This window comes from Zalophus californianus, chromosome 5 (genome assembly GCF_009762305.2).
Source record: "Zalophus californianus isolate mZalCal1 chromosome 5, mZalCal1.pri.v2, whole genome shotgun sequence".
Lineage (NCBI taxonomy): Eukaryota > Metazoa > Chordata > Mammalia > Carnivora > Otariidae > Zalophus > Zalophus californianus.
Window position 1 is genome coordinate 94,262,666 of NC_045599.1, and position 21,637 is coordinate 94,284,302.

The 21,637-nt window shown below is 43.5% G+C and overlaps 1 protein-coding gene across 4 annotated transcripts in view; it reads right to left on the bottom strand.

Annotated features, from left to right (window-relative positions):
* KCNIP1 (potassium voltage-gated channel interacting protein 1) overlaps positions 1-21,637 on the bottom strand; it is a 205,466-nt gene that overhangs the window by 41,264 nt on the left and 142,565 nt on the right. For 2 of the 4 annotated variants that reach the window (XM_027606966.2, XM_027606970.1), the window contains exon 1: positions 4,319-4,521. The exons of the other annotated variants lie outside the window; for them this stretch is intronic. In XM_027606966.2, coding sequence (XP_027462767.1) covers positions 4,319-4,451 — 133 coding nt within the window. In that variant the 5' untranslated portion in view covers positions 4,452-4,521. Of the gene's footprint in view, positions 1-4,318; positions 4,522-21,637 lie in introns of those variants that run through there. 4 annotated transcript variants of the gene reach the window in all.

Sequence of the window (21,637 nt, forward strand, 5' to 3'; positions counted from 1 at the left end):
ATGGCCATGACTCAGCCCATGACAACCTAACTGGACTGGGTTATGAGTACTTTACCAAGAGGAGTGATAACAAACATTTGATGAGTAGAAACAGTGATGTTCCCAATGCTCCAGCACAGTTTTGCTGCATTTGGACAAGAGAAAGTCCTCTGTAGTGGGACTCAGAAGACTTGAATTGAGTCCTGAAATTGTTACTTTCTACCCATGTGGCCTTGAAGTCAAAGCCCCAGAACTTCACTTTTTAAATAATACATAATTAGTTCAATAGTAATATAAGTTTCCATATATGACAAGATTTCTCTGCTGTCCAAGTGCAACACTCAAAGGACAATGGGTTCCTAAGCTACAAAGTACTAGACGGGCACTAAGTCCATAAGAAATAGTTAAAGCGGGCTATGTGTGCGTAGTCAGCTTCATACGAACCATATTTCAAATCTTTTACCATCAAAAATCTCCGGAGTAATAATACATGTTTGACATATTTTAGAATGCATGGGAAGTTGACTCTTTCTAAAGACCCCAATAAACACACCTGGATTCTCATGGTTTCCCTGAGTCTGTGAAGTTATTACTATTGCTATTATTTTCGGTGGTGGTTTGTATAGCCTGTGACATCCTTGATTCTGTAAACAATCTATGTCTATGCTAGCAAAACTAGTGTTTATAACCTATGTTGAGACAGGTGGATGACATGGCAGCAGGAGAACCCACTCTGAGAAACACTGGTGCGTACCTCACCACCACAGTCAATGCTTGGCCCTGGAATAGTGAGTTTTCTGGAGTTGCTGTAGCAGTGCCAGTGGTCATGGTGCTTTGGGAAGAGAGGACTCCCATCTGGTGAGGGGGAGCCTGCCTCAGGCTGGCCCAGTGAGCAGCAGGAGAGGGAGAGACAAGGCATTCACTGGTAATGGTCTCTGAACTTTCTGGGGGATGTTACTTGTCTGCCACCCCATGCCCCTGCCCGGTCTTCTCCTCTCTGCAGCCCCTGCTCGGTCTTCTCCTCTCTGCAGCCCCTGCTATCCTCACCTTTCTACCCATGTGGCCTTGAAGTCAAAGCCCCAGAACTTCACTTTTTTAAAAAATACAGAATTAGTTCAATAGTAATATAAGATTCCATATATGACAAGATTTCTCTGCTGTCCAAGTGCAACACTCAAAGGACAATGGGTTCCTAAGCTACAAAGTACTAGACAGGCACTAAGTCCTGTCCTTTCTATAGAAAGGGTGATGAGTCCGACTGATTGGCAGTTAAGATGAGGTCATTAAGGTGGCCCTAATACGACATGGCTGGTGTCTTGTAGGAAGAGGGAAGGACGGAGTGAAGATGAGACACACAGGGAGAAGATACCATGTGCACATGGAGACAGATTGCAGTGACGCTGCCACAAGCCTGGGAACACCTGGGGTTACCAGAAACTGCAAGAGGCAAGGAGGGATTCTCCTCTAGAGGCTTAAAGGGAACAGTCCTGCCAATTCCTTGCTTTTGGGTTTCTAGCCTCCAGAACTGTGAAAGAAGAAATTTCTGTTATTTTGAGCCATCCGATCTGAAGTAATTTGTTACACTCATCCTAGGAAATTAGTACAACCATCACCCTCATGTCTCCATTTTGACAAATAAGGAAAGTGAAAGCTAGGGAAGAAAAGGGACTTGCCCAAGGGCATGACACTGATAAATGGCACATCCAAGATCAGAACCCAGCTCTTTTGATTCTAGGCCCCAAATCGATACCATTCTAAAATTACTACTGAAAAATAAAATAAGAATAAGATGAAGCACATAAGAAAGACTACTGATAGGTTCTTCAGAGTTGCTCTCCTGCTCTCTTTAGAATGATTGCATCACATTGGTCCCTGTGTACTTAATAGGAAGTGATATTCTCCTTTTGGGACTCAAATGGGTGAACAGAATTTCAGATGTCACATACACATTAAAAATGGCATTTTGGACCATATGGGAAAGGCTCTAGCATAACAGCCTGTGTGATATAGACTTAATGACAGACCACAGACTCCATCTTCCTCATTGAGCCACTTGGTATACAGGATAATGGGTACAGTTTTAGAGACAAATATCTCTACCCTGCTATTGCTTGTGTTTTTGGGGAAATTTTATGTAGTTTCTCTAAACTTGTCTTCTTCTTTATGTAAAAGGAACAATGAGGGGCCCCTGGGTGGCTCAATCTGTTAAGCATCTGCCTTCGGCTCAGGTCCTGATCTCGGGGCCCTGGGTTGAGGCTCCCTGCTCAGTTGGGAGACTGCTTTTCTGTCTCCCTCTCCCTCTCCCCCTCTCCCCTTCTTGTGCTCTCTCTCTCAAATAAATAAAATCTTAAAAAAATTAAAAACAAGAACAATGATATCCACTTTCCACTGCTATTTAATTTTTTTTTCTTTGGAGTGTTATTTTGAGGCTCACATTAGCTCATGTATATAGGAGCACCTGGCACTATGCCTAGGACATTGTAGGTGCTGAATAAATGTTAATCCCTTCCTTCACCAAGGGTTCCTGGAGGCGGTCTTAAACATATGTTCTCTACATTTTACCCTAATCCCCTCATTACTATAACATTAGATGAGTAACTGATATCTTCTGTGTTAATAAAACCAAAAGCTATAATCTTGAGAAGCTGAAGCAGGAGAAGAGAGATGAGCATGTTTGGATATGGAAAGGAAGAACAGGGTAATATTTTCCGCCACACCTTTAACCTTATAAGGAAGTTTCTCTGGAACTTTCTCTTACATTAATTTGTCATTTCAGTGGGTATCTCCTTTGAAGCTCAGAACATGGATGAAACATGTTTCGGGGATCTAGTGGAGAGCCAGGGGTTTTGCTCAATTGTTATGGACTGGCAGGCTGAGTCTAGGGTTCGTGAGGAGCACATATAAGGGACTAAGGGCCTGGAAGAGTTCCTTTGTGCACAAAGAACTATTCTTCCAGATTGTTAGATTTCAGGTGGTTTTCAAGAAAAAAAAGTTTTCTGAGTGTGCTTCAGCTTCCAAAATCTCAGGGAAACATAATCATGGAATCATAGAATCATGGATTCACTAAATTTTAGCTGAAGCTTGACAAACTCTCACGTACAGGCCCGGCATATAGGAAAGATAAAGGGAACCTGGTTTTGTTGAAGCAGGGATGAAGGGTCCAGAGTTTGCCTTACTGTGAAACTGTGAACAAGGAAATATTCAGGTACTCCAGAATTCCATGAAGCAGAGTCTGAAAATCATCAATATTCTCATAAGGAAACTGAGATCCAAATAAAAAATGACTTGACTGATTAAATAGAGAGCAATCGTTAATAGAAACCAGGTCTCTTGACTCCTAGTCCAGAGCTCACCCAACCACATCATCCCACATTCAGTCTCTATTCTATCTCAGCCTTGGTTAGTACTTCAGCTAGTCCTTTGTCTACAAATGTATTTCATTATTATGTACAGTTATGGCTTGTGATGCCTCTTGGAAGAGAAATTCTGTCTACACTACCCAGTATGGAAGAATATACATTGAATACACATTGTATGTACATTGAATATATATTGTTGGAGACTGGTTCTGTTTAATGCATTGCTCATCAGAATTGGAATCTCTCCAGAAGTCTAATTTTATGTGACAAAAATTATATAAACAAACTATGTCCTATTTGGGACAAAATCTCCATAAGGAGGAAGAAAATACTCACTTCTTGAACCTCTTTAACTTTGGAAACCAAACCGCTAACTTTCTAGTCATAAACAGCATGGGTTAACCCAAATTTTTGGCTACTTTCTCACTAAGGAGTGGAAGGTGAAATCACAGCTAATAAGGTGGTTTTAAGGTAAGGATTCTTATGAGGGTTGGGGGTGAAGAGCTGGGAAAAGGAACTGACATTTTCTAAATGTCTTCTAATTGTCCGGCACTGTGATTAGCATTTTACAAAGGTTTTAACACCATAATCTTCCCACCTACTTCTTAAAGTTAATCAACATAATGACTTCTAAGAGTCATCGGCTTCTACCAACAACATAGCTATCAGACATTTGGAGAGAGGATTGTGATGTTTTGTGCTAGTCTCACACAGCTAGTAATCCACCAAGACCCACATGCACACAGGGCAGGAAGGGAAGATCTAACCCCTTCCCAGTTCTCCAACTCTCCAGGCACGGTGGACAGCGCATCACTGGGGCGGTCTGAGGAAGGCGAGGGATCAACACCGCTGGGATTTAGCAGGGCCTCTGCAGAGCTCTCGGGTCTCCGCGCTACTTTGCGTGCGTTTTCTAAACTCATAACAACCTAAGCTGAAAAACACATTCTTAAAAAAACAGGGAAGCGCAAGAGTTCGCTTACCGTCTGACAAGTCAATCAGCCCGAGGTAGTGCAAAAGTTTCAGAGAGGAGCACAGGACCACCACTATTCCCAATGTTTGGAGCCCCTCGGACTCGCCCTCCGCCCACATCCTGCCCGGACGCTGGCGCACCATCCCGCGGGACGCCAGCAGGCATTTCAAGCTGGTCTTCCAAGCCGTTCTTTCCGCTGTTCTCCTAAGTGCATGGTTGATTTTCACCAGTCTGTCTTCCGCATTCCCTCCCTCCCTCCCTTCCACTCCTCCCTGCTCCCTCCACCTTTCTCCTCCTCTTAGCCGGCAATCTCTACGTGGTTTCATAGTAATCTTTGCTTTTACTTCCTCTTCTCTGAAGGCAATCTCCCCAGAGACTTCACCAACCCCTGCACATCTGCTGCCTGAGTGTAACCATAACCGGCAGCGTCTCATGGCATATCCTCTTCGGAACTCGGAGGGAATGTGTGTGAACGTAGACTATTTCAAGACATAAGGGAAAAGACTTAACTGCTTTCGATCTGCAACAGGCTTAGAGGGTAAGGCTATTTTTCAAAAGGACAACAATTTGCCTGTATTTCTCCAGTAAAAACCAATCAAGCTTATTCTGGAGTATAGGTGGTCCCTGTTTTGACATCACAAACTGCCCTTGGAAACTGGAACACCAAAAAAGTAATTGTAAACTGGGCTGAGTCTACAGTTATATTTGTGTTTGGGAAGGTTTTATATATCAGTAGAAGAAATTACTAAAAGCAAAACTGATTGAGCAAAACTCCTAGAAAGAAAGCAAAGGATGGGGAAGCAACGGTGTGGGTTATAGGTGTGTCCTAAGCTTCTGGGCTCTGTGGGGGGCATCACACTCTCCCTACATCAGATGGTCAACAGTGAGCCTGGTGGGGAAGGGCGGCCAACATGGAGAAGAAGGAAGACTGGGGCTTCCATCACAGAGACCTACCCTTGGGAAAGTTCCTTGATCTTCATAAGGCCCAGTTTCCTCTTCTAGGAATAAGCCTTCCTCAAATAAGAGAGCCTACGCCAGGTGTGAGAGCAGAGTTTGTACTTAGCAAATGCTGGCCTCAGATTCGGAGAATACACCATGTGGGCAACAATGTGTGTGTGTGTGTGGGGGGGGAAGATACTCTCATGACCTGGTGTGGGTGTAAATTCGCAATCCGCTTAGGAGGGAAAAACCCATCAGAAATAAAAAGTGTATATACACTTTGATCCTGGAATTTCACTTAAGGGGATACTTAAATTATATATATATATATATATATATATATATGTAAAAGGATATTCATCACATCATTTGTAACAGCAGAAGACAGAAAAAACCTATATGCTTATCACTGAGGAAACTGGTTAAATAAATTATAGTGTATACTACAAGCCATTACAAATATATAACACATTCCTGTATCTTAGAACGCTGAAAATATATTATTAAAGGAAAAAAGTAAGTTGTTGTATATTGCCATTTTATTTTATTTCATTTTATTTTTTTTAAAGATTTTATTTATTTGACAGAGAAAGAGCAGGAGAGCACAAGCAGGGGGAGCAGCAGAGGGAGCGGGAGAAGCAGACTCCCCGCTGAGCAGAGAGCCTGCCGTGGGGCTTGATCCCAGGACCCCGGGATCATGACCCAAGCCGAAGACAGTTGCTTAACCGACTGAGCCATCCAGGCGCCCTTTAGTATATTGTCATTTTAATTTTGAAAAGGGTCATACATACACCATCTGTGAGCATATACATAACATAGTTTCAGAAGGATACACTGGTAATTGAGAATTTTAGTTGCCTCTGGAGAAGAGACCTGAGGGCCTGGGTCAGAGGGAGGCCCATTTTTGAAATGTTCTCCCACGGATATAATGTATTTTCAACAAGAGTAACTAAATGTGAATGGTCCTCTCTCCTTCCTTTCCTTCTTTGTGAAAGGGGAAGATACTCTACATATCAGACCGAGGCTCAGCAAACTCTCGTCTTCTCTGCTCTGCGCTTTCCTTCTTGGTTCTATGTATCAATCTTCCGTCTCATTTGTGCCTGGGCAATGGTATCCAGAGTCAGCCCGTTCCAGCTTGTGAAAGCTGATGGTTAAATTTTTAGGGAATCAGCAAGGCAGTTGTTAAATCTTCGGTGGTTTGGTCAGCCACAGTAGGAGTATTTACACTAGGGAGATGGGCAGGGGGAGGAAGAGCGGTGGGCGTGAGGGCGGGAAACATCACTTTCACCGCTTTGCCATTCCAGACCCCACCTGCCCAGAAGGAAACCTGACAAATTCACCTGCCCAGAGGTTTGCCTGACTTTCTTGCCTCTCTTCTGGAGCCCTAGTGATTATAATACTTAACCCAATGGGCTTAGTGGAATTTTAGGCATTAGCATAGCCAGACATGAGGAACTAAATTAGGAGCAAAGAGACTTCTGGTAAGTCAATACTTTGTTCTCATGACTTCTCTAGCCTGTACCTCTCCTGGTTTCTGCCTGCTTCTTACTCCCTCTCTCTTGCTTCCTTTCCAACAGTTTTCTGCCTTTTAAGACTGGTGCTGTCGCTCTCTCTTCCCTCTGCATTCTCCCCTTTTGCAAGCTTATGCATAATCATTGTTTCAGATGTCAGCTCGGGACAGATGGCGCTGATCTCAGCCAGGGTTCTTTCCCACATTTTTCACCTTTTGCCTTATTTTACCTCACACACAGCATTCCCAGTTCAGTTCCACTGACATGGATTACTGAGCATCTGTTAGATGCAAGTTCAGGTGCCAGGAGCTAGACTTCATCCCTTGCTGCTTTCTGGAATTTCTGGAAACGAATGACATGAGAAAAAGTAGTGGCTCCCACTTTCTTTCTGCCTGTTGTCACCATGTAAGTATTTACATTCTTTTTATTTTTCTTTTAAGTAGGCTCCACGCCCAGCGTAGAGCCCAACCTGGGGCTCGAACTCATGACCCTGAGATCAAGACCCCAGCCAAAATCAAGAGGCGGACGCTCAACTGACTAAGCTACCCAGGCGCCCCAAGGACTTAAATTCTTCCAAGAACACTGGCCTCAAATCCTCGTCCCCTTCTGATTATCTCTGAACCCTAGCTTTAAGGACATCTGCCTCTCAGATGACTTATCTCAATGTCAACTGGACAAACTGAGCTACTGTTTTTTAGCAATTGTAGGGTGCTTTACACAGGCCATTTCCCCATATTCTCACAGCATATCTTTGGGGGTATTGCCACGTTCATCTCTAAGAAGATCAGCAGTAAATTCAGGTCTCATAGGTAGTGGGTGTCTGAGTGTCAGGTCCGGATCTACCTGCCTCCAAAGTCCATACTCTCCCACATGTCCAGCTAATAAATGATGTATCTGCGGTTTCGTATTTGTGAGAGATCCATGAATTGTTTATTAGAGAGCCTGCCTATATCTCACATTCCATTTCCATCCAGCATCACGTGGCATCTGCATAGCTCTTCCCTCCTCTACGTTTAACTTCCTTTTAAATTTTTATTGGAGTTCCATCTTTCACTTGATGAGAAATTTTTGCCCCAACTGGAGGACTTGTGGAGTCCACTTCACAAATTGCTTTGTCTTATTTCCACATAGATTATAAGGTGAATGTGTCTGCTTTGTAGGTGTGAGCCTACACAGAACTGGGTACTTCTCTCACTAGTTTGTCCTGATTTACTATTTTTTGGCCAAGAATCTTCACTTTGGTGGCCCTCTTCAATTCTTTGTCAGCACTGGCAGACTTTATTTTACCCCTGTGCTGGACTGTTTGCCATAAAGAAATAAAGGTTTAATCATTCAGAGACTTTCTCCTTGGGTGTGGATGGCAGGGGTGGGGCTAAAGCAGGGGTGTTGAGGGAGGGTGGGGGCGGGTGGGTGGTGAATTGACCTCATGTACCAGATACCTGACTTTTGTTCTGACCCAGACACCACAGAAGACTGGATTCCAATTCAGACCATTACATCCTGACACATGAATACTGGCCATGGACTTCAAGGTTCCTTAAGAATCTTGGGGACCAAGATGGTCACACTCACAAATGCCTAGTGTCTTAGTCAGCTCAGGCTACTGTAATAATATACCTTAGACTGGGTGGCTTGAACAACAGATGCTTTTTTCTTATTGTTCTGGAAGCTGGGAGGTCTGAGATCAGGGTACTAGTGTGGTTGTGATCTGGTGAGAGCCCTCTTTCTGACTTGTAGATGGTTGCCTTCTTGTCCTCACATGGTAGAGAGAGAGCTCTAGTCTCTTCCTCTTCTTATAAGGTCACTAATCCCATCATGAAATCTTGATCCTCATGACCTCATGTAAACCTAATTACCACCTCCAAATACCATCATATTTGGAATTAGGGCATCAGCATATGAATTTTGGGTAAACACAGATATTCAGTCCATGGCCCCTAGTTTCTGCCAAACAACCATGGGTTCACAGAATCACTGGGTTAGAATTTTAGCTCTGCCAACTCCTAGCTATGTGACCTGGGACAAATAATTTAAACTTCCGGAGTCAGTTTCCTCGTCTGTAAAATGGGAATAATATTGGTACCCATATCCTAGGATTATTGCAATAATGAAATGAGATAATGTTATAACCTCTTAACACAGGCTCTGACACCCAGTGAGTGAGACTGTAACACAGAGATTCGGAGCATAGCCTCCAGGACCAGACTGCCTGCAGTGACTCTTAACTCTGCTTTTTATTAAGCTCTGTGACTATTGGTGAGTTACTTAACTTCTCTGTGCCCAAGTTTTCTCACCTGTAAAACAGAGATAATCATAGTACCTACTAAAGAGAGTTGTAAAGACTGAAATCAATTAGTAATTAAGCACAGAAAGAACTATATTAGTATCATTATCATTATTATCCATATGCTCCAGGAGATAATATATTAGTTAGGTCTGATGGAGAAGTCATAGTCAAACCTCCACAGTTTGGGAGGTTTGAATCTGGGGAGAGGAAGGAATACTATTTAAGGTAGGGGAATCAGACTTCCTGTGGGAATTTCTGAGTGCTTGCACTTCAGTTTTCTAGCCACAAATCTTCCTTCCAGACAATGGTTTCAGGTGAGTATTTGTTGCTGCTTAAATTTCACTTGCATGTCAACCCCCAGCAGTCAGAAAATAAAACTCTATTTTAGTGAGCTACTTCTGCCACTCTCAGTTTGCCTACTGCTGTGTAACCTGAAGTAAACAGAGGTGTCCTGTGGTGTAGCGTCCCACAAGATTGGAGTAGTTCGAGTAGTTAACCAAAACCAGATATGCAAAGCTATGTCCACATTCACTGGACACAGAAGGGCTTACTGGTGGTATGTGGGTTTCTGAGTGGTCTCCTGGTAAGTTACTGTCTAAATCTCATTTGGATAAACTAATTTGGTAGGAGCCTCATCTTCCAGAAGGTTCTGCTGCAGTTGGTATAAAAATAATGCCAATAATTGCATTTGGAGTTTTCTTTTCTTTAAAAGGTGGGAAAGAAATGAAAGAATTCCTCAGAGCACCATCTTTGAGCTCTTGATTCTACCAGAAAGCAAATAATTTAACTGCAGGATGGTTATGGTTCAGAGAGAAAAATCATTACTATTCCCATCACTGGTCAAAATGGGAAAATTATTTCTGTGTTCTTTATCCTAGCCCTTATCTTGGAGCCCTTTTGGGGGCACTGGTTGAGTTTGTTTAAATTAGTTTTATAATGATGATGTTAACTGTACAATAGTAAAGTAATGACATCTTCCTCCTTCCCTCTCTCTCTTTCTCCCTCCCTCCCTCCCTTCCTTCCCTTCTTCCCTTCCCTCTTTTCCTCCCTCTCCTTCTTTCTCTGATATTTATTGGGCATGTGTTAGACACTGTGCATAGATAAAAAGAAAAGCCTTTCCCACTAGGAAGTTCACAATGTCTAAAAAGTCCTCTAGGATTTTTACTTTGCAAATTCTGTTTAACCTTTTCAATCACTCTGCATACTGTAGTTTCTCAACACATATTTGTTGAAAAATATTATGCCCTAACTTTAAGTTAGGGTGCAGCATTATTTCCATTCTGCAGATAAGAAAACAGGGGCAAAGAGTGGGAAATAAGTGCTATTAGCATTTTCTTGGTCTGGCATTGTGCTGGACTTTCCCGTAGGTTTCTCCTTTATCTGAATTATCACAGCAACCAGTTAGGCGCTCACTGGTACCACTTCCAGAGGAAGCTCAGATAGGGTTGGGTATCTCCCAGGAGGTGACACAGCTAGTTGGTGGCAGAGGCAGGCCTGGAGTTCAGGTCTCTGTATCCTTTCATTCAGGGCATTCTCTGGCTACCGAAGGCTGAGGTTTTGCTGGTGAGGAGTGGTGGGTGGTCAGGGATGGGTTTGGAGTTGGTCCTGGTCTCCAACTTTCCTGTTTCTGCTCAGTTCTTTCCCTCAGGCCCTTTGCTTCTCTCTCTAGGAATAACTATGGTGTCAATAGCCACCCCTGTCCCCACTGGGTTAGATATTCTACACATTTCGTCTCATTTGGTCCCAACAATGATTTTACTTCTTTGCTGGTCATTAGTGCCCCTGATGGGATATTTATGGGTGTATGGGGATGGGGCAGATGCTGAAATGTAAAAAACCTCAACGCATCTACCTGGAAGCCTGTCTCTTATACGTGTATCTTTGGGAAGAGGTGTCCGGCTTCAAGGAGCTTCCTGTGGAATCCAACTGGGCTGGTTCTCCGCCCCAGGCTTCCGCCCTTCAGTAGTCAATTCTCAAAGCCACACTTGTTTGATTTTGATTCATCACCAGCTCCGTGGAGTCTGGGGGCAAGGGAGACAATGGAGGAAAGCTTTCTGGTTTTTCCTCTTGGATTTTAGAAAACCCTCAGGAAGAACCATCCCAAACACCCTTAGGAGATCCATTTTGGGAGGATCCTGAACTCTGCTTCAAGAATTTTATGTTCTTTCAGATGAACTTCAGGACCCCTCTCTCCCCACACCCCAAGCTTTCAGCCTGCAGGTTCCTTCTACATTCTGCCCTCGCCTACCACGGTCCCAGGCTGAGGAGGTAGAGATATAGGTCTCTTTGCTTATAATAGGCCAGAACACAAGGAGTTCACATCACCCAGCAGGGAAGAGTAATGAGCACATTTATTAATGAGTGCCCAATGTTTGTGTCAATTGCCAGCGCAAATTGTTGACTTGAGCAAAACTTAACTGCTGTTGGTGGAAATTCATTTGCAAATAAAGTCAGTGAGATATGGCATTTAGATATCCACTGACATGTTTCAATTTCTACCTCGTTTGCTTTCTCAGGATGGATCCAGGCTCTGTTGGAATTTCAACAGAAATTCCAATTCGCTACATACATTGTTTCCTTCCTTCTTTCCTTCCTTCACTCCTTTCCTTCAGCTTCAGTGCTTTCTTCCTTCCTGCCTTCCTACCTTCCTCTCTCCCTCCCTCCAATATCATGTTTCCTGTCTACTATGCCCCAGGCACTGGGGATCCATCACTAAGATCTATCTCAGCCACCAAGGAATCTCCGGTCCAGGGACTGTCCTTACAAATAGAATCACAGATGGGGCACCAGTTCCAACCAGCTATGTTCCAAACAGGATGCATTTGACATTGCCTCCTGGCCTGCAGAACTTGACTTGTACTGCCTTCTGCCCATTCCCTTGTGTATTTCCCCACATGGAATGTTCTCTCTTCTTTTCTCTGCCAACAAAAGCCAACCTGTCAGGGCTCAGCAGAAGGCCTGATGCCCCACACTCCTCCAGCCTGCTCTCCTTTCTCTGAGTGCAGAGCATGTATTTGTTTGTCAATCATGTGTTTTTTGGGGGAAATCTCTTGCTTTAATTTCTTGCATTGCTAATTAGCTCTCAGTTGTAATGGTGAGAGTTACTACTGTAGGAAGGCAGCCTGCCAAGGACATGGGATTTGAAGGCAGACCTGAGTCTATTCATGTCTCTGACACTCACTGGCTGGATGACTTTCAAATAACTTGACTTTGCTGAGTCTTCATTCTTGCAACTGTCAAATGAAGACAATAGTGTTTCCCGAGTCCCAGGACACCCCTGTTGGCCATGAATACAAGGATGGTTTCAAACCATCTCAACCATCTCAACCCTATAACACCTGAGGGGAGGACACATTCCTACTGGGAGCAGTGGCCAAGGCAGTGACTCTTGTTTGATGATATGGGGAGTGAACTGGAAAGAAGATTTCAGTAGAACTCCCACATACCCCCATTTTATAGATTAAAAAACCTGAGGCCTGGGAGGGGTGCTCAGTGACTCAGACAAGGGCCTAGAATGGCAAGGACATTAATAAAGCTTTGACAAAGACACAGATGTTGTATTTTCCAGAGAGGACACATGAAAGGAAGAGAAATCTAGTTCTTCAATGCAAGAGACATTTACAAAGTGTTTACCTGCACCAGGAGCTATACCTTATACATACTGTATCTCATCTTCTCCAGTTGTAGAACTTAGTATATAGGGATCACACAGCACACTTAATAGCATGGACTCTGAGCTCAGAGGGACCCACTGTTGGGTTTCTGAACAGTATTTGCTAGCCCTGTGCTTTGTGAAAGTTACTCGACTGCTCCAAGCTTCAGGCTCCTCACCTGTAAGATGGGGATCATACCAGTACCTACACCACAGTGGTACTGTGACGGAGAAAATGCAATGGGTGATCCACAAATATTAGCTGTCATCATCATCATCATCACTCATTTAATAGATTAGGAATGGAGACTCAGAGTTTGAATAAGTTGCAAAAGGTCACAGCTAGTAAGTGGTAGAACTAGAACTTGAACTCAGGTCTGTCTGACTCCAAAGTCCACCTCATTTTAATTGTACCATGTTGGCTCCCCAGGAGGGGAGAACTCCTAGCCCCATCCCACTAACTTGGACTTTGGGAGAGGGGGTACAGCCCATATGAATTACTAAAAGTGAGGCTTCATCAAATACTTTTAAATAACACATTTTAATGGTTTCATGAATATTTAGTAACTCAACTAAGTCAAACAAATGCTGCCAAGACTTCAGTGCCCTGGGGACCTGCTGGAGTAGACAGACAAAGATGATCTGTAATTATAACACAGACCACATGCAAACGGTGATTCTGCAGAATATGAAAACAACTCAGTCTCTTACAAATTATGACTATCTCCTTTACCATGTCATTGCTGTTAACGTGCCCCATCCTCGAAGACAAACCAACTGAAACCTATTGCATCTGCAAAGGATCACAAATTTCAAATTAGTCGTGTCAGGATGAACGATGCTTGCCTTCCTACACCCTATTTGCAATCATGTCCTCCAATTTCTCCTCCGTTCCCCGTCCCACCCCCTTTCCTCCTGGGAAGACATTTGTCTTTAGAGACTGGCAATGAGGCATTTGCCATTATACACATTATGACATATTTTACATATGCTCCAAGAAGCTGGGGCTAAATTATACTGGTGAGTTATTAAAAACAGCTCTCAATGCTATTATTATTTATTGCATTTCCAACTCTCTGCAGCAGCTGATTACACTGCTTAATCTTGTATTTTTTTTTAATTCCCCCCCTCCCTGAAATTAATTCTCCCTGCAATGAATAAGCAAGGTTAGCCACATTGAGCACCCTTTGGGAAAGAAAGTTCGGATTCTAGAAAAGAGTTTGATTGACAGCCCTGGGACTGAGTCTCCCTTTCTTCAGAGGAGGAAGTCTCTCACTTGAAGTATAAGCACCTCTTCTCCAGAGCGCTTCCAGAGCTCTCCAAATCACATGTCTCTCCACTCCACGCAGTGCCCTTGGCCATCTTTGACTATTACTGAAGGTCCTCAGTGCCATGGCCCTCCTCACCTCCCAGCCTCACCTCCCACAGCCTTGCCTCTCCCCCTGGGGTGCTGTCATCCCTGGGACTTATCTCGTCCAGTGCCAGGCTCTGACTCATGAGTCTTCCTACCTACTGGTCATTTCACCTCCAATTCTACCTCCATTCTTATTGCCTTGGCCAACACCTTTTCCTTGAAGACTCGGCTTAGAAAAGATCTCTTTTGGGAAGCCTCCCCAGGGGAGGGGAACAGGAGCGTTTCTTCCCTGCTTCCATGAAAACTGGCACTTAACATGGATTATAGCACTGGACACCCTGTATTGTCATTATGTATTTATGTATCTGTTTCTTGTCACACTGTGGACTACATGAGAACAAGGGTAGATCTCAGTTGTTTAAGTTCCTAGCATAAGGCTCTAGTGCAAGTAAGTGCTTTAAGAAATTAAGAAATCCCAAACTTTGGAAGCAGTTAGTGGACTAGAAAGAGCCAAAGCTCTTGAATTAGGCATTTATGTATTCATTCATTCATTCAACAAATACTTATTGAGCATCTATTATGAGACAGGCAGTGTGTTAAACACTAGGGATACGATGAATCAATGGTTACAGTGTTAATGACCTAATAAGGTAGAGGTATAAGACTCAAATAATAGCATAAGCATATAATTATAAACTGTGATAAGTGCTATAAGGGAAAAATACTCAGTTATGACAAGATAAACACAGAACACAACACATTCTGAAATTGGTGTAGGGAGTATCATCAGGAATGCCTTCTTTGAGGAAGTGATGCTTGAGCTAAGACCTGAAAGATGAGTAGGTATTAACATGGACAAGAGCATTTAAGGAATAAGTGAAAGCATGTGCTAAGGTCCTGAGGTGAGTGGGAGCCCAAATGCTGAAGAGGTGTCTGGGAACTGACTTAAGGCCAATGCAGGAGCCCAGGGAATGGACATGGGTGGAAGGGGTGTGATGAAAGATAGACTGGGAGGCATTTAGGGGTCAGGCCAAGTAGAGTCTTGTAGACCATGTTAAGGATTTGTCTGACCGGGGAACAATGAGTTTTAAGTTAGAAATAACCTCATAAGTGTGTGTGTGTGTGTGTGTGTGTGTGTGAGAGAGAGAGAGAGAGAGAGTTGAGTGTTTTAAAATGCTTGCAGTGCAGAGAACGGATCAGAAGATGACAAAGTACACAGATATTGTGGGGTATATAACTATAGACTGCTTAAGAGGACAGTGGCAAGGTGGACTTAATGACTGAAGCACCACAATGAGGGGGGATATCTTCTAGAAGTCCTCATAGAGACACTTGGATCATATGTCAGGGTCATAGTCCTGCTCCAGGATGTCCCTCTTCCAACGCAGAAACTCATACTGGGGTTTGCTGATGTGGGGGCCTCTACTTTAGAGTTAAGGTCCCAAGGGCTGTCCTCCCTGAACTCAGGATGATTTATAGTTTATGCATCTAAGGTAAAGAGGTCAGAGACCTGAACTTCATCTCTAAGTTTTGCCTTTGACTTTTAGGTCTTAGAAGGATCAAGCCAACTCCAGGCTAGACTTACTTTTCTATCTTGGAAGAATGGGACCTGGGTTGTCATCTCATTTCATCTTTCCATTCCATCCATCCATCCATTTTAACCCATCCATCATCCATCCATTCATCCATCTAACAAATATTCACTGAGACAACAGTTGGAGAAGTATCTAGAACCTGGCCTCTTGATTCTGAATACAGTACTTGCTTCCCTGGTCCACATTGGTCATTATGAGTTAGTGTCTCTCAGCTATAGCCAAGGGGATGGAGTCTGACCCAGACACTTTACAGAATTTTGTTCTTTCAGTTCTTTGGTTGCTGAATTGGAGCCTGAGGCAAACCTTGCATTCTTTTCTCCTGATTTAATTGGCCCATTATTTTAAACTATTGTAGATAAGGGAATAAAAAAGTCAGTGGAATATTGTATTCATCACATTCAAATTAATATGCTTCATTACCATAAGACAAGGAGTGTAGTTGCAATATTTTCTCAAAACTTTTAATTGAACAGAGCATGGGAGGGAGAAAAGCAAAAATGGAAACCACCAAGCTCGGATGTTGTTTTTCACTTTCTCAGAATGTGTGCTGTTTGTGATCCACTCATCTCATTAGTGTTAATTATGAACGAAAATAAAATGGCATTTAACACTGTGCTGAGACTTTAATTAAAGCCAAACCTTCATACCCAGGAACTCTCTGAAGTCCAAGGTAGTTATTCTAAAATGGTATAAACATCTGCTGAGCCAGTGGTACCCCCCACACCCATTCTATCCCCTGCTGTTGGAAGCCACTACTAGATGGAAGCCACCCATCCACCCATCCCTTCCACAAATTAGCTTTAACTTCAACATTTAAACTGTAATGTAGTTCTGGGGGAAGAAAAAAAATATTTGTTAAATACCACTGTGTTTATCATTTTAAATGCATTATCTGAAGGCTAATACAGCATGGGAATAGAGGGAATATTCAAGTAAGGGTAGTTAGTAGTACTATATACATTATCTCATTTATTTATTTATTTAAAGATTTATTTATTGATTTGAGAGAGAGAGAGAGAGAATGTTAGTGGGGGGAAGGGCAGAGGGGGAGGGAGAGAGAGAATCCCAAGCAGACTTCCCACTGAGTATGAAGTCTGATGTTCGGCTCCACGCAGGACTCGATCCATGACCCTGAGATCATGACCTGATCTGAAACCAAGAGTTAGATGATTAACGACTGAGCCACTCAGGCGCCCCCCTACATTATCTCATTTAATCATCAAACAGTCCCATGAGGTAACAGCAAATTATTATTGTATGTATTTTATAGGAAGTAAAACTGAAGAAATCCATAGAAATTAGGTGACCCAAGGTTATATTGACTCTATGTTTTCCTGCTTTAAAATGCTGAGCTAGAAAGAGTATTCTGGGTTATCTAAATCCATCTATTTATTCATTCAACAAACACAGATCACCTATTGTGTGCCAGCATCTGTGCTAGGGTCTGGAGAAACCTCAGTCCCATTGCTCACAGGTTCAGTGGGGTAGGGCAGACAACTGGATGGTTCTCCAAGGAGGTAAGACTAGTAGAACAGTTTCATCTGAGTTTCCTGCAGAAGGACCCTTTGAGAAGGGAGCCTAATGGCTCATTTTCCAGAGATTGACAACCCCAACTCCCTCTCCCAGCAGCAAATATGGCACAATGTTCATCTGGCTAGACTGCAAGTGGGCTCCAAGAAATACCTGGGAACCATTCCCACACAGCATGCCAATGAGTGACCACATTCATCTGGGTTACCTGGCATCAGGCGCCATGGATAACGATGAAGCATCAGTGTCTGGTGCAGACTGGTCACTGATATATATTTGCACTCCCCTCCTCCCCTGTCATGGTTCCCCAACTTTGTCTGGTTTCTGTGCTCATACCAAAACTGGGCTCCTTCCCTGCAAACCCACAGTTTCTTTTTTGGAGGAAAAATGAATGCAAGAGAGCAATCACTGATATGGGCAAGGACTCAGGGATTTCTAGGGCTGACATGGTGTTAGGACGATCAACTCATTGTTCACTGACAAGAGAGGTGGTGGTCCAGACCAGGGCAAGCTATCTGCCCCATGCCAAATAGCAGAACCAGGACTTGGACTCAAGACTCTTGACTTCAGTTTGATGGTATTTCCCTTATCCTAGCCAGCCCAGGGGAGAACATTTTAGGTGATCCTCCTAAACTAGGGGAAGGGTCAGGATGTTGTAGGAATGATTCTTGCCCAAAAATTACCTTCCTGTTTACCCACCTTCGATTTACCTCCTCCCCTACTCCCTTCCTTGGGAGCCTCATTGCCCAGGGACTCTGGCTGGCTGTGACTGGCCCTGTCAGCTCAATACTTCTCCACTCCAAGGCTTCTCCTGTTAAACTTCATCTTCTGGGAAAAGGAAAGAGTTTCAAAGAAAAGCACATATCACCACGGGCCTCCCCACATCTGTTCCCTGAGATTTCCTTTAGGAGTGAAACTTGTGACTCCAAGTGGCCAATCCAGTCCTAGGATCTCCTCAGTCCCAGTGATTGATTGGTTCAGAGATGGGCACATGACCCGATCGGAGCCAACGAGGTTCTGAGAAACTCTGCAGATCACCTACATGGGTCAATAAATACCCTTTGCCTTAAAGCAATAGTGGGTTGTTGTTTTTTGTTACTTGCAACCTGAAGAATCCTGAATGATGAAATAATAAACATAGTAAATAATAGGAGTTGACTGTTTACTTTGTCCTTGTACTGTTTTGAGTTCTTAATTTTGTGAATTCTGAGTATTCACATCAACCTTGTAGACAAGCAGTATGGTTATCCTTACATTAGACCTGATGAGGTTAAATAATTTACTGAGTGAGAGTTGCCTGGTGGGTAAGTGATGGAACCAGGGTTTGCACCAAGGCCGCCCAGTTCTTGAGCCCCTGTTCTTGACAACAGTGCAGTACTGCCCCTATGTGTGTATTCTTTTCAGTTAAGACCCAAGGGCCCTCTTTTGCATTGCTGGTCCTGTAGAGAGACAGTTCCTTAGCCGATCTGCCCCAATTCTTGACAAGGACCAGGTCAGTTTCATGAGGTCCCCAGCGCAGAGGTAGTTTGTGCTGATATGTCCCTTTCAGGGGCCCGCCTAAGCTGTGCTTCTATCACTGGGGGTGTGTTTCTTTGGGTTATTAATAATTGTAATTATAGCAATAAAAACTTTTACTTGTTTAAAACCTGCTACATGCCAAGCCCTCTTTTTTTTTTAAGATTTTATTTATTTATTCATGAGAGACAGAGAGAGGGAGGGAGAGAGAGAGAGGCAGAGGGAGAAGCAGGCTCCCAAGGAGCAGGGAGCCTGATGCGAGACTCGATCCCAGGACTCCGGGATCATGACCTGAGCCGAAGGGAGACGCTTAACCATCTGAGCCACCCAGGCACCCATGCCAACCCCTCTTTTAAGTACTTTATACACATTATCTTGTTGAGTCCTTAGAAAAGAGAAAAAGTGAAGTTGGCTGTCATGTCCAAGGTCCCAGAAGTAGAAAGTATTCTCACTCTCACAGTCTGCTGGAGGACACACCCTGACTTCTGGTCTTCTTGAATCTGTGACCCGCCTCCCCCCCTCCTCCCGAGGGAGGAGTGGGCAGGGACCCAGTGAACAGACAGCTCAAGAAAGGCCAGAATGATTCATCTGTTCCAATCACGGCAGCAGGACAGGGAGTTCTCCACCCGCCAGGTACCATTGGTCTGATGATAAGATCGAGAGTGAAAGTACAGAAAGGACTTCTCAAGAGCCAGCAACTGGAAAAAAGACCACGTGGCAATACCCAAAATGTGAGCTGTGCCTTTTTTTGCTGTTGGGTAATTAGGGATTCTTATCTTTTTCTTTATTTTTTCAGAGTTGCTAAATTTTCCACAACAAGCATGACTTACTTTTATGCTCATAAAGAAAATGAAACAAAACAACAACTCATTATGAGAACTAATATAAAAAAAAAAATCAGGGTTCCTTGGAGAAATGGTTCGTTCCAGGGCTAAGGCAGGAAATATACAAAATGAGCCCAGAGCATCTTGTAGTGCCAGAGAGTAAGGAAGTGCTCGAAAACAAACAGCGCCCCCCCCAACATTGATGGGGATATGTCAGACACAAGAGCCAAGGAGAGAGCTTCCAATGGCCAAAAGTGGTAAAATTTGAACAACAAAAAAAGGTAAAATAATATTGGATTATAACTCAGGTATAAACATAAATATCCACGACTCCATACTAATATAAACAAATCTCTTGTGCAGAACAATTCCAAATAATTTATGTTGCTACTTCACCCTCAAGGAGGTGAAGTATAACTCCCTGCTCTTTAAGTGTGGGCTGTGCCTAGTGACTTCCTTCCAAAGAGAACAGTGTGGAAAGCAGGAGGGAGAGAAACTTTAGAGAGGAGAAACCAGACAAGCACTCCCTCAGCCAGGTGATCAAGGTCAACATCACAGTAATAAGCCATGTGATTTTAAGTATCCTTGACATGATGTGATGTGGATGGCCCTTTACCCTGTCTTCCTCCTAGACCTCATAACTCTAGTCTGGGCATGAGAAAAACTTCAGAGTAAACCCAAATGAGGGATATTCTACAAAACACCCTGTCAGGAACTCCTTAAAACTGTCATGGCCATCAACAGGAAGAAAAATCTGAGCAACTGTCACAGCCTAAGGAGACACGATGACTACATGTAATGTGATATTCTGCAGGGGATCCTGAAACAGAAAGGGGACATTAAGTAGAAACTAAGGAAATCTGAATTAAGAATGGACTTTAGTTAATAATAGTAATGCAACAATGTTGGTTCATTAATTGTGACAGTGCAAAGACAAGATATTAATAATGGGGAAGCTGGGTGTGGGGTACATGAGAACTTTCTATACTATTTTCATAATTTTTCTGTAAACCTAAAACTATTCTAAAATGAAAAGCTTATTTTAAGAAGTGTGATAGGAACGGGGTGTCAGCAACAGCAGATCCCTGTTACAGAGGCTCAGGATGATCACTCAGCTCCGGCAGCAGTTTAGGTGGAAAAAGAACCTGTTTAACTGCCAGGGACTCTTACTTTGCCTTTGTTTCCTTAGAAATATCTAGAGTTCTCCAAATAAGTCTCTTTGCTGGATTTGAAGGGAACAAGGTTATTGTATCTAACTGGCCTTCCCCAAGTCCCACAGGGGTTTCATGGCAGTTAGATTCATTAACTTGGTATTTTTTAATCATTAACACTGATCAATAATCCACTGGGTCTGGTCCTTAAATCAATTGCCCCATTAATGAGAATGAAAGCACCATTTTATTATCAAGCCCTGGACCTTTTGCAGAAAAGGCTTCTGGGGTTTTGGGCTGCCCTTCTCTCTGCTGCATATCGGGTTAATTTAAACTCCCACTCATGTCCCCCAAGCCTCATGCTTGTGGCTTGGAACAAAATTAGCTGGAGGGAAAGATTTTTAGAAAAATGGGTTAGAGTCTTTCATTTAGGGTGACAGTGAGCCAACTAAGTTTTACTGAGGACCCACTAAGTACCCAGGTCTGCTCAAATGCCACCTCTTTGGAAAGACCCCTCCCCCACCCCCTTTTACCACCATATCTAAAACATCAATGCCCACATGTTCTGGGGCCACTGCTTTTGTTTTCTTCAGAGCATTCATCACTACTCAATATTATATTTAATATGCTTGTTTATTGTTGTTTTTTGTTTTGCCGCCCCCCCCGAAACTGAAAGTCCCATGAAGGGCTTGATCCTGAAGGTGACGGCTGTCCATGGAAAGGAATGGTGTGGTCAGACTTGCGTTCTGGAAAGCTGACTCTGCCTGCAGTGCGTGGACAGGATGGACGTGGGTGTAGACAAGCTTAGAGGAAGGTGGAACAGAATGGGAGGAGAATGGAGACAGGATTAGAGGAGGATAGAGCTGGACTGGAGGAAGGTATAGACAGGACCGGAGACGGGGCTAGGGAATGCACACGGGTAGCTGGGAGGCTGCTCCAGAATCTGGTGAGGCAGGCCGCTGATGGTGGTT